Below are 15,523 nucleotides of genomic sequence, written 5' to 3'. Positions count from 1 at the left end.
GTTTATATATAAACAAGAGACTCCGGTTACAATTGGACCCCTCTTGCCATTCCAGCAGAATGTATGCAAGCCTACTTAAAATGTGCAAAATGATTTATTTACTCATTTTTGGTAGAAGCAACATTTTAATTTATTTATAAAAATACTAAAAACTTCTTACGTCATGAAAGAGCCAATTTTTTTTGTTTTTTGAACTTCAAGCACCAAAGACTAGAAAAATATGAAAATGTGTTAAATGGATGAATATGAAAACACACGAGAGGAAGCGCAAATTTCCTGTGAATAAAACCTGCCTCATTCGTGCAGAATAAGATTTTCGCCCACACAGCTGAAGGAGGAAAACTTTCGCCAACGCTCGGAAAAACTTCGCCTCTGATTGGCTGCCTGAAAATGTTCGTACCAGCAACGTTTTTGTTGTAGTTGCTCTTATCAAAACTGATAAAGATATAAATTCGGATGTGGAACCAAAGTGCTTCATTCAAAATTTGTCACCTAAAGAAGGAAGTTGCTGAAGTGCTGAAGTGCTGAGGTGCTCTTTTCCAGCTCTAAATAAGTGCTAGAAGCAAAACGAACCATCCTTAGTTTGTGTAGTGAATTTGCGAAATTAACACATCAAAATTAAAAAATAAGTTTGAAAACAAAATTAAATTGAAATAAATCATAAAGTAAATTGAAAAAGTGCAGTTATCGCTAAAGATAATATACATAAAAATAGAAAGTAATTTTTTCTCAATTTAGAAGACCTAAGCGGAACAAATACCAAGTGTAAGTATTGTATATCTCTAATAGATTTGTGATTAATTGTATTATCGAAAAAGCATAGCTACAAAAACATATTTGCGGTAAGTCCCAAAACTGAAAAAGTAGTGCAGTTCCATCGAGTGATGATATTAAATTTTTTTTTGTTTTTTTGATTTATTATTTAAATGTGAAATTTTCACAATCAGCAGCAAAATTAAAATTGATAAATGATAACAGTTTAGTTTGCCTCTTTGTAGCTGTTGATTCGTCTTGATTATTTTAAATTCTAACTGCAGGATATTTGCACAAATGGAATCATCAATTCATTTCCCTTTAATTATGGACCTTCATACTGTCTGTCGTGTTTGAAGCTGTGCTTGAGAAAATAATTTTGCATTTTAGTTGAAGCATCACCAACATTATTTGGTATTCACTCGATTGGCATTTAGTAGCTCCAAAGAGCCACGATAAAATTTTGTATTGTTTGTTTTTCTTAATGAACACCAGGAAGCCTCCAAGAACAGTGTTAAATTCATAACCTTTTATTGCAGAACATGTAAGCCTAAGGATATGCCTTTAATGCTCATTTTTGTTGATTTATTAATTTAATTAGCAATAAAAAATCTGACCAAACTTCATTAAAGTGGGTTATGATGTCTACTGTTTACCAGTAAATTTCTGTGTGGCGCTTCTCAAATTATTTTTCACTTATTTAAGCAAAAATTGAAGAGAATTAAATTATTTTAAATTATTTTAATTCTCAATAAAGAATTTAAATAGCTTTTGATAAACTCTATTCTTGAATTGTTTTTAGTTAAACAATTTACCCATACACATACAAATTGGTACAAATACAAATAGTTAATACTTCAGTTTTTTTTTTAAATTTATTTTTCGACCTGTTTATTAACATTTCTTTCATTATATTCTTTATTTTGTACTTTTTTGGTGCTGTTAGCTGACTGTTTTTAATATTTTTTGCGAAAGTAGAAGTTACTTCGACTTTCACTTAACTTTTATATTTGGGCTAAGCTGAGCGAGCACTGACTATTTACATAAATTAAGTTAAAAGGCTTACTTCGTGATAAGACGAAAAGGAAGTATATATTTAATTGTGTAATCAAAACTTTTCCTATACTTTTGAGTCTAAATATGCACTTCTCGTTTTTAATATGAATATCCAGAATGAAGATATTTCATTGTCTTAAAACAAAATATTCATTTTAAAGGACTTTATTTTACTGATTAAAATAGCATTATTTGAATTAACAATGAATTAATAAATGAAAAGATTAGATCCTAATCGAAATTTATCTACTTAAAAAAAATAGAATGGATATAAGACATTAGCAGAACTTAAAACCTCAGGATTTAAACCACAATAAACGATTCTGTGAGTTTTACAAAATCATTACATTAATCTTTTTTAAACCACTTTTACGTGAAAGTGTACATATTTTATTAGTTTGTAGGCGCTGAAAGCTGTCGAAGACTCGATAAATTATATGTTATATATATCAACACGATATTAAAATATAAAAATAAAATTTTATTTTCTGACCCGTTGAAACACAAATTTGACACTTGAGTATCAACTCAATCATTAAACATGGGGATCAAGTACGTAACGAAAGGTCTTGAGCGACTGCTAAAATCAATGAATTAAAGTATTATATTTATACATATATGTATTCATTATGCTTGACTGACTGTGTGTATTAAGACAGTTTAATAATATAATTTTTTTTTAATTATTGATATTATTTGAAAGCCAAATTTGTAACTACAGACCTGGGAAGGAAACTCTATTTTTAGTAAATAAGGCTCATATGAGATATCATAATACGTTGTTTAACATGAAATATGTTTTGTTAAAATGTCTTTTCCACAACGCTATTCAAATTTTCAATATGTTATATCCAAAAATGACATCAGTAGAAATTCAAAAAAAAATTTCCTCTGTTCAAACTACTGTAATTATTTGCTTCTCCGATTTTTTTTACCTAAAATCTGATTCTCCTTCGCATTTAAAAGTCTACATTAAATAAAACATTCAAATGAAAAAACATTATGAAATATAAACTCACTAAAACCACCTATTAGGAATGCGTAGAGAATAGATTCCAAGCAAGGGACCGTGCATGTCCAGGGCTACGAATTCCATTCCAGTATCAACGTTGGTAGTGGAGGGACTAGTAGAGCTTAACATTTACATAGTAAATATATCTAAGCCATGAAGTTTGGTTGGATGAAATTGGGGAGGAGGACTATTACTTAAGTTGAAGCAACTTTAGGTGTGGAAGGGCTAGTTACAAGTAAACTCGTTCAAGGAGGTTTCTGTAACCACGGTTTTAAAGCGGGATTACAAGGAAGAAAAAACATTTATACAACATTTATATATATACTGCTTTAGTAACGAACCTGATAATAAGTTCGCGAAAAAACGAAGAATTATTGACACTGTTCAAATACTTTATATGACTATATTTAAAATATTCTTAAATATGTATATTTGAGAACTAGCGTAGTTTTTCTTATGAAGATTTTGTGAGGAAAGCTACGCTTTATCGTATTGGTTCACAAGATTTCGATAGTTTTCCGATGGTTTTTCGCGATGAAAACAATAGTTTGCTTATGGGATTATTCATATAATTTTTAAATAACTATTTTACAATATTATATTCAGTTATAAGTATTGTGGCGACGCCAATTGGCTATGGGTTTACTGAAATTGGAAAGTAGAAATCAATTTCAAATACTTTTAGTTTTTTGATTTAATTGAGGAAAACGTTTCTGATTTTACTCTTAAGAAAAGTTGGATAAAGATTTATTATCCTTGTTAATTATTAGTGTTTCTGTTCATTAGCAAGGTGTGGAGACCTTTGCTAAAGTATGTATGTGTAGTATAATTTGGGTAGATTTAAATTACAGAATTTTGAAACAGTGACATAAATAAATAAATTAATGTACTTTTTCTCAGCCAGTTAATGTGCCGTATAAACATATAAAATTTATTCATATCTTTAAAGTAGGCTTCACGTTTTCATTGTTTTTTTTTTTTGCTGCGTGTTATTGTTAGGTTATCAACGGCATAAAAATTAAAATTCCAGAAAACTCCTTTAAAAATAATAATGATATTTATTTTAATTAATTTAATTAATACGGTTTGTTTTCTTTAAACCGTCTGACTATGTTCACATGTGCCGAAGGCTAATTCACAAAACAAAAATAAAATTTTTGTATTCAATTCGGGTTCACAGAAAAATTTAAAATATCAAGAACAAATATTTATTTATATTTTTTGTTTATAAAGTGAAGAAAAATCTATGTTAATTTGTTTTATTAATAAAAAAAAAGCCTGTTTTCTACATTAGAATTTAATAACGCCTGCCATGATTGAAGATTAATCATTTTTTCCAGTGTTGTAAATTTAATTTCATTTATTTAACAAAAACAAAAACAACTCCATTCAAATAACTATAACGACTTATAAAATATAATGCGTATTGTCTAATAGATACACTAAATAACAAACCTATATTACTTGGAAATGGAAGGACCTAAGAAATGGATTCTGTATTAAACATTATAGTAAATTCAATGTTTAATTGTGCGATTAAATATTAGTTTTCCTTTCCACTTTTTTCCTATTTCTTATAATTTTTTTTTTTGAAGTTTTTCCGCAAATAGGTTTTTATTTTGCTGTTTTTCCTTGTTTTTAATACCGATAGTTAGTAGTGTAGTTGTTTTTTAAAGTATATATTTCACTAAGATTGAACACTGACTGTATGCGTGAGCGATGTGAATAGGTTTATGTGTAAACGGACTTAAAATTAATATGATTTTAATATTTCGTCTTAATCACATAAATTATTGTATTAAAAATAGTTTAACTAAATGTGAGAATATCTTTAGGAAAAGGAATTGCAAAAATAATTTTGATACAAACGAATTAAAATTTACTCAGACAGGTGAACTAAAATCAATAAATCTATGCGTATTATTGAAATGAGCAAAAATATATTATTAAGACGGTATCTGACGTCTTCCTGACTGCGTTTTAAACTGCGTTGACAAACTTTACATACCGATATTCACAATGGAGTGTATAATCTAACATTTAGTCAATAAATTTTTGAAATGTTTTATTTGTTTGTTTCTTTTGACAATATATTTGACAATATATAATCTCTTAAATCAGTACAAAGCAGCATATTTATATATTGATAAGTCAAGAACTATTTCTTGAAATAGAAACATTTATTACTAAAATGCCTTAAAAATCGTACAGTGCTAGGAAGTCATTATATGTGCGCTGATATTTATACACAATTATATAGTAATAATTAAAAAATAATTGTCAACATTCATTTTAATTGAGTCTAGAGGAATTCAAAATATAAGAATATTTTAATCAATAATTTTTATAGGCATAAAAATATAATCGTGCCTCATACACTCACAATGTTTATTATTAAATATATATGATGCAAAATATATATAAATAAAAATCATATACTCATTAACGGTTAAAAGTTCGCTGCCGATGTAGCTGATCGCGTTGCTATTTTAAAAAAAGACTGCCATTCCGAATCCAAAACTCGGACATGTCAACAACGAATAAATTCTCGACTGATTTGAAAGCATTGATTTGTTGTTTTTAATCGATGTTCTCCTAATTTTTTAATCCGGTAACGGTGTTAATAGATAACTAAGAAAGAAACAAAATATTTAGTTTTTTAAAAAGTGTTCAAGAAAAGATGCAAATTATCTGTGATTTTTAGTACCTCTACCAACCCAGCGAAGTTTACAAAAATAAAAAATTTATACCTTTAAAATTATTTTATTTAATTTATTTTGCTGTGTAAGTATTAACAAATACATTTCGAAGAAATTGTGATTAATAAGCATTAATATAACAAATTTATACAAATAGAAAAAAAATTATAATATATATTATAATATTATTAATAAGTGTTTTGCGAACTTTTGTGAAAAAGTTTTCTACTCAAAGAATATCAAATATTTGACCTATAAACAATCTATGGCATGTGTTACCAGGCATTAATACAAAAGAAAATCAACAAGTTCTGTTAGAGCACAGGTCATCGAAATTGTTACAGATGTTTACTTCCAAATGATTTTTAATATGTCTTTTTTACCAATATAATCTATTCAACACAAATTATATAGAAATTTACTGATAATTCATTATTTAAATAGATTAAAAATAAAAACAATAAATTTTCCACCCAACGATTCATCAAATCGTATATGTCATCTTAATTATATATATAACAACACATGTTTATACATACAATATACATATGTATATATATATATATATATATGTAATTGAAATAATTTCAATATTTGTAAACAAACATTAAGCAACTAAATTCTGATTTCTTGAAAAATATATCAAGTGCATAAGACAGGATTCGCAAGTAAGTGTAGATTTCAATCTCGCCGCCTTAATGTTTTATTATGGGGCTTTATTTTGTTAATTATATTCAAAAATTATAGGGTCACTTATATATGCCTTTTAACCATTATAAAGCGAAAATTTCAATTAAAATCTATAAATTATTGTTTAAATCAAAAAGGTTCACCAGATAATACTGTAGTTCAGCAAATAAGTGAAATTGTCAAAATTATTATTATATAAAAATATGTAGACGTGTATATATGTTTTGATATGTAATATGTATTAAAATTATCGAAAACATTCTTTCAAAAAGTAAAATTTAAGATTGATAATTCGAGAGATTACTTCAAAATTCTGTGAACTAAAGAATGTCAGAACAAATTTCAGAAGAAAACTTAACTGGAACAAAATTGCTGCTTTGAAATTGTCATATTCTCAATACTAAAACATATAATTCATGACAATAACATTTAAATAATTAGTATAAATTTATAATTAAGAAACTTATTTATTATAAAAAACATTTTAATAAAAAGTTTTTAATAAAACTACTTTGATAGACAAATGAGAAGTTCCACAGTTATTCTTATATAGAGAAAATTTCTCTTAATATGTAAATTTTCTTATATATATTAATATATCAGTTTTTCCAATTATCCAATCACATTTTCAATTAAATACCTTTGCCAATCATAAACATCAGTACTTTATACTACAACGTGATATAAATTCTATAATCTTCCTTCATTCTTTTTTAACTCAGTTGTACTTCATATATGAGAAATTTTTTAATTATAAAATCGACTGTACAATCAACTAATAAATATTTTAATTTGTTTTAAAAATGTCTTTTGATAAATATTCCCTTTAAAGTCAAACCACTACTTGCGATTATATTTAATGTGAATTTTTTGGGTATTATCCTTAATAGTCTTAAAAAGGCAAGAGTCCACTGATATAAAAAGAAATAATATCCTCAAATTTTGTTGCAAAGAAAATGAATGATTAAATATTTAACTAAAGAAATATTCAAGTTCTTATGAAATATAAAAAAATATTTACATATAAATATATCATAAAAATCTATTTAAATAATTTATTTTGTTTTTTATTTTTTGTTTAATATAAATATATTCACAAGTGTATGTCGTGCACTTCCTTGTCTATTCATTTTAAAAAAATGTGTTCCTTTATAATATAAATACTAACTTTATTAGTTATGGATTATATTTTGTAATATATTTCTTCAAAAATCACTATGAACATTTATTAAACTAGTCATTAAAAATAATATTTTCTTTGATTCAATAAGAAAAAATTAAAATTTATTTATTATTAGCTATTAACTTAGCTAACTATTTTCTGACTAACGTTCAAATTCAACTTAGAGCTGATAAAATCTTAAGAAAACTTAACATTTTTGATTTGTACTAGTCTCTGTACAAAGAGATTGGGATTCAAGGTATTTTGGTCCATTTAACAATCAAATATTATCATTTAATTGTTCAATTAGTTTTCAATACGTCTCCAGTCCCCTTTAAATGAGCCTCTGCATATGCCTATGTTTCTCTATGATTTTAATAAATTTACAATTTGGGACTTGTACATTTGTAGAAGTAAGCTAACAAATAGTTAGAAATATTAGTACAGTCGAAATTTGGCAAAATTTCCCATAAATGCTTTCTTTACAGAAACTTCACTAAATACCTATAGATAAATCTATTTTCAGCGAGTTACAAGGATATAGATTTGAAAGATAATTTACTAATTTACTAACATTTTAAGTTCGTTCTTACTTTCTTTCTAATATTCTAATATTTTAAGGATGCTAAACACGTACAAATTAGAAATCATTTTATGGAAAATTTGTAATTTATGTCTCAAACAAACTAAAACTAATAAAATATTAGGTAAATGCATATCACTAACATCTCATCACACGTCCCAAGAAATTTGCTCATCAATGGCATAAATTTTGATTTCAACATGCTTTCATTAAGAAAACTTTTAATCCTATTTGAGAACGCATCACATTTGTGGGAAGTTAAATTATTTAATGGAACAACAACAATAACAAACCACAGAAATGTGTAATTGTTCCCAAAACACAGCACTCCATCGCTTGGGGATATTTTTTTAACCGTACGTGTGTGTCAGTGAGACATTTACATATTTGACGTGCAAATGTGAATTGACTTGTAAACTGCAAGTGCCATGCTTTGTGAGGCTGTGAAAGGCTAAAGGCTGCACACTTCACTGTCATATGTGTATATGTAGTTGTGGTTGTTGTGTTTGTTGTGTCTGTTTTGTGTTGTAGCTGTTGTTATATTCCATCTAATTGAGTTTCGAACGAAATCTTTTCACGAAACAACTTTTTCACTGAAATCAAAGAGTTTACACATATGGGAATTTATTTGAACTTTGTTACTCCTCTTGAATTACTAATGACCTTTGTGGGTTTGAAACGATTTCAGTGCGCCCACCTGTTGCATTAAATATTTACTTAAGAAATTCTTAAAACACCTTTGGGAGTAAAATGATTATTTATTGTCTTTACAGTTGTTATTATTATACTTAATTAGTACAAATATCACATTATATTCAATCAAGACAGTGAAAATATTAAACTAAATTAAATAGAATAGAAGTTACACATATAATATGCAAAAATAATTCCAGATATTCAGTTGTGAGGCGTACTTTATCCCCTTAAAGTAATCTTCTAAATATAAAAAATGAATAATATTTGCAGATCAGGCAAATACTCGTTTCATTGCTCTTATTCTTCTGCTGCTATAATATTACAGTTGTTGGTGAGTCACTGTTTCCATAAGTAATACATTTCTATTTACCCAAACTGGTACGATAGCTCTTTAAGTAACCACAACAATTTTGTTCGAGTCATCTACTACATAAATTTATTTTCTCGAAATGCCTAGCTCTAATGTCAAACGTTAATTGATTAATTATATAACAACAAGATTACATTCAATAATATTCAACGTTTTGTAGTACTGGGACAGTACTTTCCGAAGTATTTTTTTTTCAATATACTAGAAGATAATTTATTTGATATAGTTTATAGTTCATATCTTACATCTATATGTAAAACCTGGGCGGACCAGAAAATCGTACATGTGGGTTTCCTTATTTTATGATGGTATCTTAATTTTAAGAAGATTGATCTAAATATGCTTGAAGAAATTTCTATTTGCAAGTTGAACTCTATCATATGTTTTCATTTATTTTCCCATTCAAATTTTTGTACATTCTTCAAGTCATTTTCCTTCGATATAAAATACATACTTAGTGGATTCCTGTGCCTGAAAATTAAAAATAATATTTATTAAGTAATTACAATACAAAACGGTATATACATAAAACATGTATAGATGATATAGCTGCATATTAGAGATATATCTCCTTCTGCGGACAATTAATGGTTCCAACCGTCCGAATAAAAACACGTAATATGATGACGAAGGTCATGCTACAATGATAAATAAAGATGTAGAGTTCAGAGTCACTCTACAAGCAGGTGCAACGTGTGCAAACGTAAATCAATAGTGGCCCGAAAGTTATACCAAAAATTTAAGCGTCCGTTGAACGTAAAAAATGAGAGCTACGGACTGCAAAGATAACAATGAAAATCTAGTTGAAGCACACTCTAAACTATAGTGATCTTCGGGAACCACTTACACCTATTTATGTCTTTGTCATATTAACATTTCCAAAACTGAAACCTATGGGTTGTGATAATTATAACCACAATCTGCAAATTGACACATTCAACTCAAAATGTAATTTAAAAATTAATTTAGATAGCATTTTTAAAGAAATATATATTATATAATTTATCAGTTCTTTACTTTTTCAGCAATATGAAATGTTGGATGTCTTTCTTCGTTGTGCTGATTTGTACAGCAGTTCTAGCGGCACAGGGGCAAGCCAGAAGTAAGTATTTTATATCAAATATCATATACATTATCTTGAAATGTATTTAAAAACTATTTAATAAACAAAACGTTAACATTCGTGAATGAACTTTCTCTGTTTTATCTTTACTTTCGTTCAAACTTTAATTTAAATCTATTAACTACAAACTGTTCGCCAACCATAAAGATTTTATATAAGTATCTCAATTTTTGAGACAATTTTGCTGTACCTGAGAAAAAATACATTAGAGTTTTCTAGTCAGTATGACAAACTTCCAATAAAATTATAATAGTCTTAAAGCGTTACTTAACTGTCTGTACGCAGTAAATGTACTTTTTATTCTCACTTGCTTTTAGTTTCAATATTTAGAAGTCATATGGAGTTGTAGTTATTTTTTCATTAGATACAAACTATATCTTTTATCCAAATTCTTTAACTCTTTTAATAAATTTAAACAGACTAAATCTTTTTTTGTAAACGAAGAAAATGGAGCATTTTTTTACTAATCTAAAAAGGGGAAATTGCTTAAACTGGTTATACTAGAGGATAGAAAGGTCTAGATAGTTAGCAATTTTGATCTGATTTTCAATAAGTGTTATATTAATATAATTAAATACTATTTAATATTCTGAACTATTTAGATTGCAAAACTTATACAGATGCTGTTTACTTCACATTCGGATATACTTAATCGCTGAATAGTTCGAATATCAAATTATTAGAATAATATGAAGTACAACTACTGTAGCATATCGTCACCACGTGGTACATAGCAGAGTACTCTTTACTTGTTTGAAAATGTTGTCTTCAAAGAAATAAAATCTTTTACTTTTCATTAAGAATTAACAGAAAAGTATTAAATTTAAAATAAACATTTATTCAGTAAATTATGTAAAATTAACGCAATAAGGAGTACATAAATTCCTTGCTAATTTCTTGACTTTTGTTCGTTTCAACAGTATCAGGTTCCGCCATTGGAAACTTTGGCGTTCAAAATACTTTGCTTGCGTTAATAAACATAAATAAAACATCTTCTGGCTGCTAAGCGATTGTTTATTAACTTCCTTGAAAAACAAAACTATAAAATTCCTACAACTCCCTCACATCGAATTGAAAACTCCTTGAAAAAGACACAATACCTTCAGCGCATAAAATAGCAATTCTGTATCTTCTATTGCTCTTGCTTTTGCTGTTGCTGTTGCTGTTGCTAGTGTCGCTATTGATGCAATTTGTGTTGTAGTTTTTTCATAAATTATCTTAAGGATGCAATGACTTTTCCTATTGTCACTCAATTATTATGTATCTGACATAATTTCAATAGTACAAACGCAAGACGCAAAAACAAACGTTATGATGATGTTTTTCACACATGTCTTGACTCCATTTTATTTACTATTTTTGTACATTTTTATTATTTCTTTAATAGTTAAATAGTTAGCTAAGAAAAACTAACCTGAAAATTACTCTACAAAACAAAATATCATATATATACATAACAAGAAGGTTTTAAATTAAACGATTATTCGAATATTGATAAGGGCTATAATAGTAGTATAATAGTAATAACGATCAAAAAGATAGCCGTAAAAGCAAAATAGAAAAGAATCTATCACTTGACTATCCTTATTGGTTACTTCTCTTTTCAATATTATTAATTATATGCGAAGAATTTTATTATACACCTTATTTTAAAATAACAGAAACTTACTAAGTCTTAGTGCCCAGTTGTCGAATGCTGCAAATATAGGCAACCCAATACCGGATATTGCTCCATTAGCATTACCGTTGCTAGTTCATTTTAAGCTACCTGTAATTTAACTAAGTTCAGAGCTACTCGTATTTAGACTAAAAAACTGCTTAGGACGTGTGCGAGTCTTGTAGTTGTCCCGAATCAGCTGTTCAAATTATCCTTGACTTCGAAAGACGCGTACAGTGAAAGGAGTTTCTTACTAATAATAAAATGTCAGCAAATTAAATTAATATTAATATGCTCTCTTGTCGTTTTATTAAATTATAAAAACAAAATTCTGAAACTATTTGGAAAACTGTAGGGATTCATTTGAAATTTATTTTGCTCTTTGAAACTGTGTTATCGAATTTTTATGCTTATCGATATGTTAAAACAAAATGATTTATATTAAGTATAACTTGTATTTTTTTAACTTCACTGTTGTTTTAAGCAAAGTTATATATTTACCTTTTCATTTAAATTCAAATTAAATTCATATTTACACTCCTGAGCCACTTAACAAAACAGATGAACAAAACAGGCAATTTGCCGTTTATTACATCTGGCACGGTCCTTCTCATACAGGAGCATGTAGCACTTTCGGTTTCGAATAAAAAGGTTTAAACCTTAATTCCCACCGTTGTGGCTACTTTTAGTCATTTCTAGTTTTTTCATTCGAAACCAATGAAAATAAACTCATAAAAAATGCTCAAAAGACAGTGCTTTATATCAAAACTCTCCAGAGTATTTAATGAAAAACATCTAAGGGAATGTACTTGGCCTAAAAAAAAAATAGAACATTCAGTCAATGAACAAATATGCGGATACGAATAAAAATATTTCCTTGTTTTTTTTATTGTAACCACATACAAAAAACATACGCAATATAAATTATCTGTGATGTCACAGATTCAAGTGTTTTCCAATAACTTTTAATATGAATATATTTAAATATTCACTGCAAATCTGACTCTAAGAACAAGTATAAGTGAGTTATCAGATCAAATGAATTTGCTATGGCCCACATTTTAATTGCACGTTTCAGTTTAAGATTGGATCTTTTTTCATATAAGTATCTTCTCAATTCATTGAACTGAACTTAAATTTCTAAATTGGGCTGTTGATAATTAAATTGTTATAGATCGATAACTCTTCCGTTCCATGCGAAACCTACCATCTACCGTCATTGCGAACATCGAAATTACTACAGAAATTATAGACGACTCTTGGATGACAATAATGAATAGTTAAAAGATTTTTATTTAGCCAAAAAAATATATATATGTATATATATCTTTACAAATATTGTAAATTCTTTAAATGAGAAAAAACAAGAAAGTATAACTATTTTTATAGACTCCTACTGCGTAAAGTGTCCGGCTTTAATATCGAAATAGAAAACTCAGATATTTTTTTAAGTCAATGCCTATTAAACCACCGTTAGTTCTTTTTTGCAATATATATTGTTGAATATCCATGAATATGCAAATACCAGATCCTTCTTCAGAAGCTTTATCATAAAATATTGTGGATATATTTATATATATATATGTGATTTTTTGTTTTTAAATTTTCAGAAGGTTGTAACGCTTTTGGGCATGCCTGTTATGGAGGGCACGGCAAACGTTCTTTGGGTTTTATAGGAAATAATGGCAATAATGGAAACACTAATGGCAACGAAAATGGAAATTTCAATGCAGATATAAATTTGAATACACTTGAGGATGCCCGTGCAGACAGCGCCGTTTTTCGGGCTCTCTCAAATGAGCCTTCCATATTTTCAGAAAATGAGCTTAACACAATTCCAAGATATCATTTGATTAAAATTCTTAAACCTCAAGTAAGTAATAATTCATTTACATTGTAAAAATTATATGTTAAATATATTCAACTTTATTTTTCTCGTTTTAGTATGGAAGTCGTTCGAAATTGTCGCAACGATTGAACGAAATTGATTATCCCATGTCCGGAGAAGTTTATAACCGAGACAACGCTTTCAATTAAATCTTATCGTTTAGATAAGTTAACGTCTATTAAATAGCTAAATATCAATTTTTCCGCAATTAAAAAAAATCTGTATATACACGTTCATGCTGCATGCGCCAGACAACTTTATTAAATACTGAAAATGCATATCAAAACTAGAAGTAATCGTTTTTTTACTTAACACGGAGAACTGAAATTTTTAGGGCTGGAAATTTCAGATTTTCATGTAAAAAGTGCACGTACACATTGTATAAAAATAAAACTATATATTATTATTTTTGAAACATAAACGCTTGAATTTTCTTATTTTATTGTTATTTTATTAACAACATTTCAATAAATAAATATTTATTATTATCACATACTTAAAATAAAGGATTAAAAGTTGCTTCTTCAAAAATGGAGTTTTTATGCTTTTAAGAAATTGTCTTGCACAAATTATTATAATTATATATGAGACCATTGTGTTATCAGTGGAGAACAGATTTATAGAAATGTTTGAAGCTGTAATATACCAGAGTAAAACCCTTCATCTGGACACCGTTGGACAATAAAATAATAAATGTTCAACCATTTCTTGTTACCCCGCCTCAGGAAAAATGAGGATATCTGTATATAGGTGTAATATAGACATAAAACCCTTTGTATTTCGAAAAAATTGATCGAATTATTAGAATTTTGTGAATAAGCCGGAACCTCATCTTAGATTTAGAAAACCCATAAGTAGGTCTTTAATTAAATTTAAAAAAACCCAAAAAGTGAAGTTTTTGACAATCGCTAAGCTTAAGAAAGAATTTAATCGATTAAAGGCAACAACAAATTTGATGATTAATTTGATCGACTGCTGTTGGCAAGTTACAGGTCAAATGAGATGTAACGACCAAATGACATTTCAAATAAATGGGTGCGTAGACTCTGTTTAATTTTATTTTTTAACAATCCAACAACTTTTTTTAAACATATTTATATTCAAATAAATGAAGATTATCTAGTAAGCTAGTACAAGAGATTTAATACGGTGGCAGTACTTACAGAGTCCTGTAATATTTTATTTTGTTCAATTTTTTTCTATTATATTCTACTTATTATATTTCAATCATTTTTATTAAGCTAAATTTGAAAAATAGATGAAAGAGTAGGCAGTAGCATATTCTACTATCGAATCACTTCAGTGCCTTTCAGGCAGAAGTAATGGCTATTCTTAGATACTCAGATAGAGATAAAAATACCAGTCAGATTGCAAGAACGACCTTGTCCGAACTAAACAAAAAAGGTACCATTCAGCTGCTTCAACTAAAACGGAACTTGCTAGGGTATTATAGCTGACTGTTCACTACATACTACATACTCTCAAATGACAATTTTTATGGTTATGGATCTGAAAAAGAAGAGGAATGAGTGTTTCACCTTTGTCAATGCCTATCTTTGGCCAATAGAAGATTAAGAATATTTAGAGTACTTTATCTTTTTGACTGCAAAATTAAGTACTTAGCCAATTTTATAGACTTATCAGGTTGAATCATTTCCTTCTGAAAGGAGAGGAGAGAAGAGCCTATACGTAATTGTCTATACGGTAAACACTGTGCCCCTTTTGGAAATACTTCTTGTCTATATATATATGATTAACGCTAATCTGTAGTAGTAGCACAACGGCCAACCTAACATAACCAACTTTTTAAAGTTAATTGGTGACCTAATAGGTA

At 27.8% G+C, this 15,523-nt stretch overlaps 1 protein-coding gene across 3 annotated transcripts; it reads left to right on the top strand.

Annotated features, from left to right (window-relative positions):
• Positions 1 to 493: 493 nt before the first annotated feature.
• Positions 494 to 14,110, top strand: LOC119678161 (neuropeptide CCHamide-2). Of its 3 annotated transcripts, none has more exons than XM_038089851.1 (4): positions 494 to 765; positions 10,047 to 10,123; positions 13,412 to 13,674; positions 13,746 to 14,110. In XM_038089851.1, the coding sequence occupies exons 2-4, from the start codon at positions 10,051 to 10,053 to the stop codon at positions 13,836 to 13,838; spliced, it is 429 nt and encodes a 142-aa protein (XP_037945779.1). In that variant the 5' UTR covers positions 494 to 765; positions 10,047 to 10,050; the 3' UTR covers positions 13,839 to 14,110. The 3 variants fall into 3 exon arrangements, with proteins under 3 accessions (XP_037945779.1, XP_037945780.1, XP_037945781.1); XM_038089852.1 differs by lacking the exon at positions 494 to 765 and adding an exon at positions 5,285 to 5,605; XM_038089853.1 differs by lacking the exon at positions 494 to 765 and adding an exon at positions 6,120 to 6,188.
• The last annotated feature ends 1,413 nt before the right edge of the window (positions 14,111 to 15,523 follow it).

The sequence above is a fragment of the Teleopsis dalmanni genome, chromosome 2 (assembly GCF_002237135.1).
Source record: "Teleopsis dalmanni isolate 2A chromosome 2, ASM223713v2, whole genome shotgun sequence".
In the NCBI taxonomy this organism is placed as follows: Eukaryota; Metazoa; Arthropoda; class Insecta; order Diptera; family Diopsidae; genus Teleopsis; species Teleopsis dalmanni.
Note: the sequence above shows the minus strand (reverse complement) of the source record. Positions and strands in the feature narration are given on the sequence as shown.

Excerpts from the sequence above, each read along its gene's own strand:
- LOC119678161 (XM_038089851.1), top strand. The coding sequence starts at position 10,051 with ATGAAATGTTGGATGTCTTTCTTCGTTGTGCTGATTTGTACAGCAGTT. Across the intron at positions 10,124-13,411 it reads GGCACAGGGGCAAGCCAGAA|AAGGTTGTAACGCTTTTGGG; the intron begins GTAAGTATTTTA and ends TTAAATTTTCAG. Across the intron at positions 13,675-13,745 it reads TTAAAATTCTTAAACCTCAA|TATGGAAGTCGTTCGAAATT; the intron begins GTAAGTAATAAT and ends TTCTCGTTTTAG.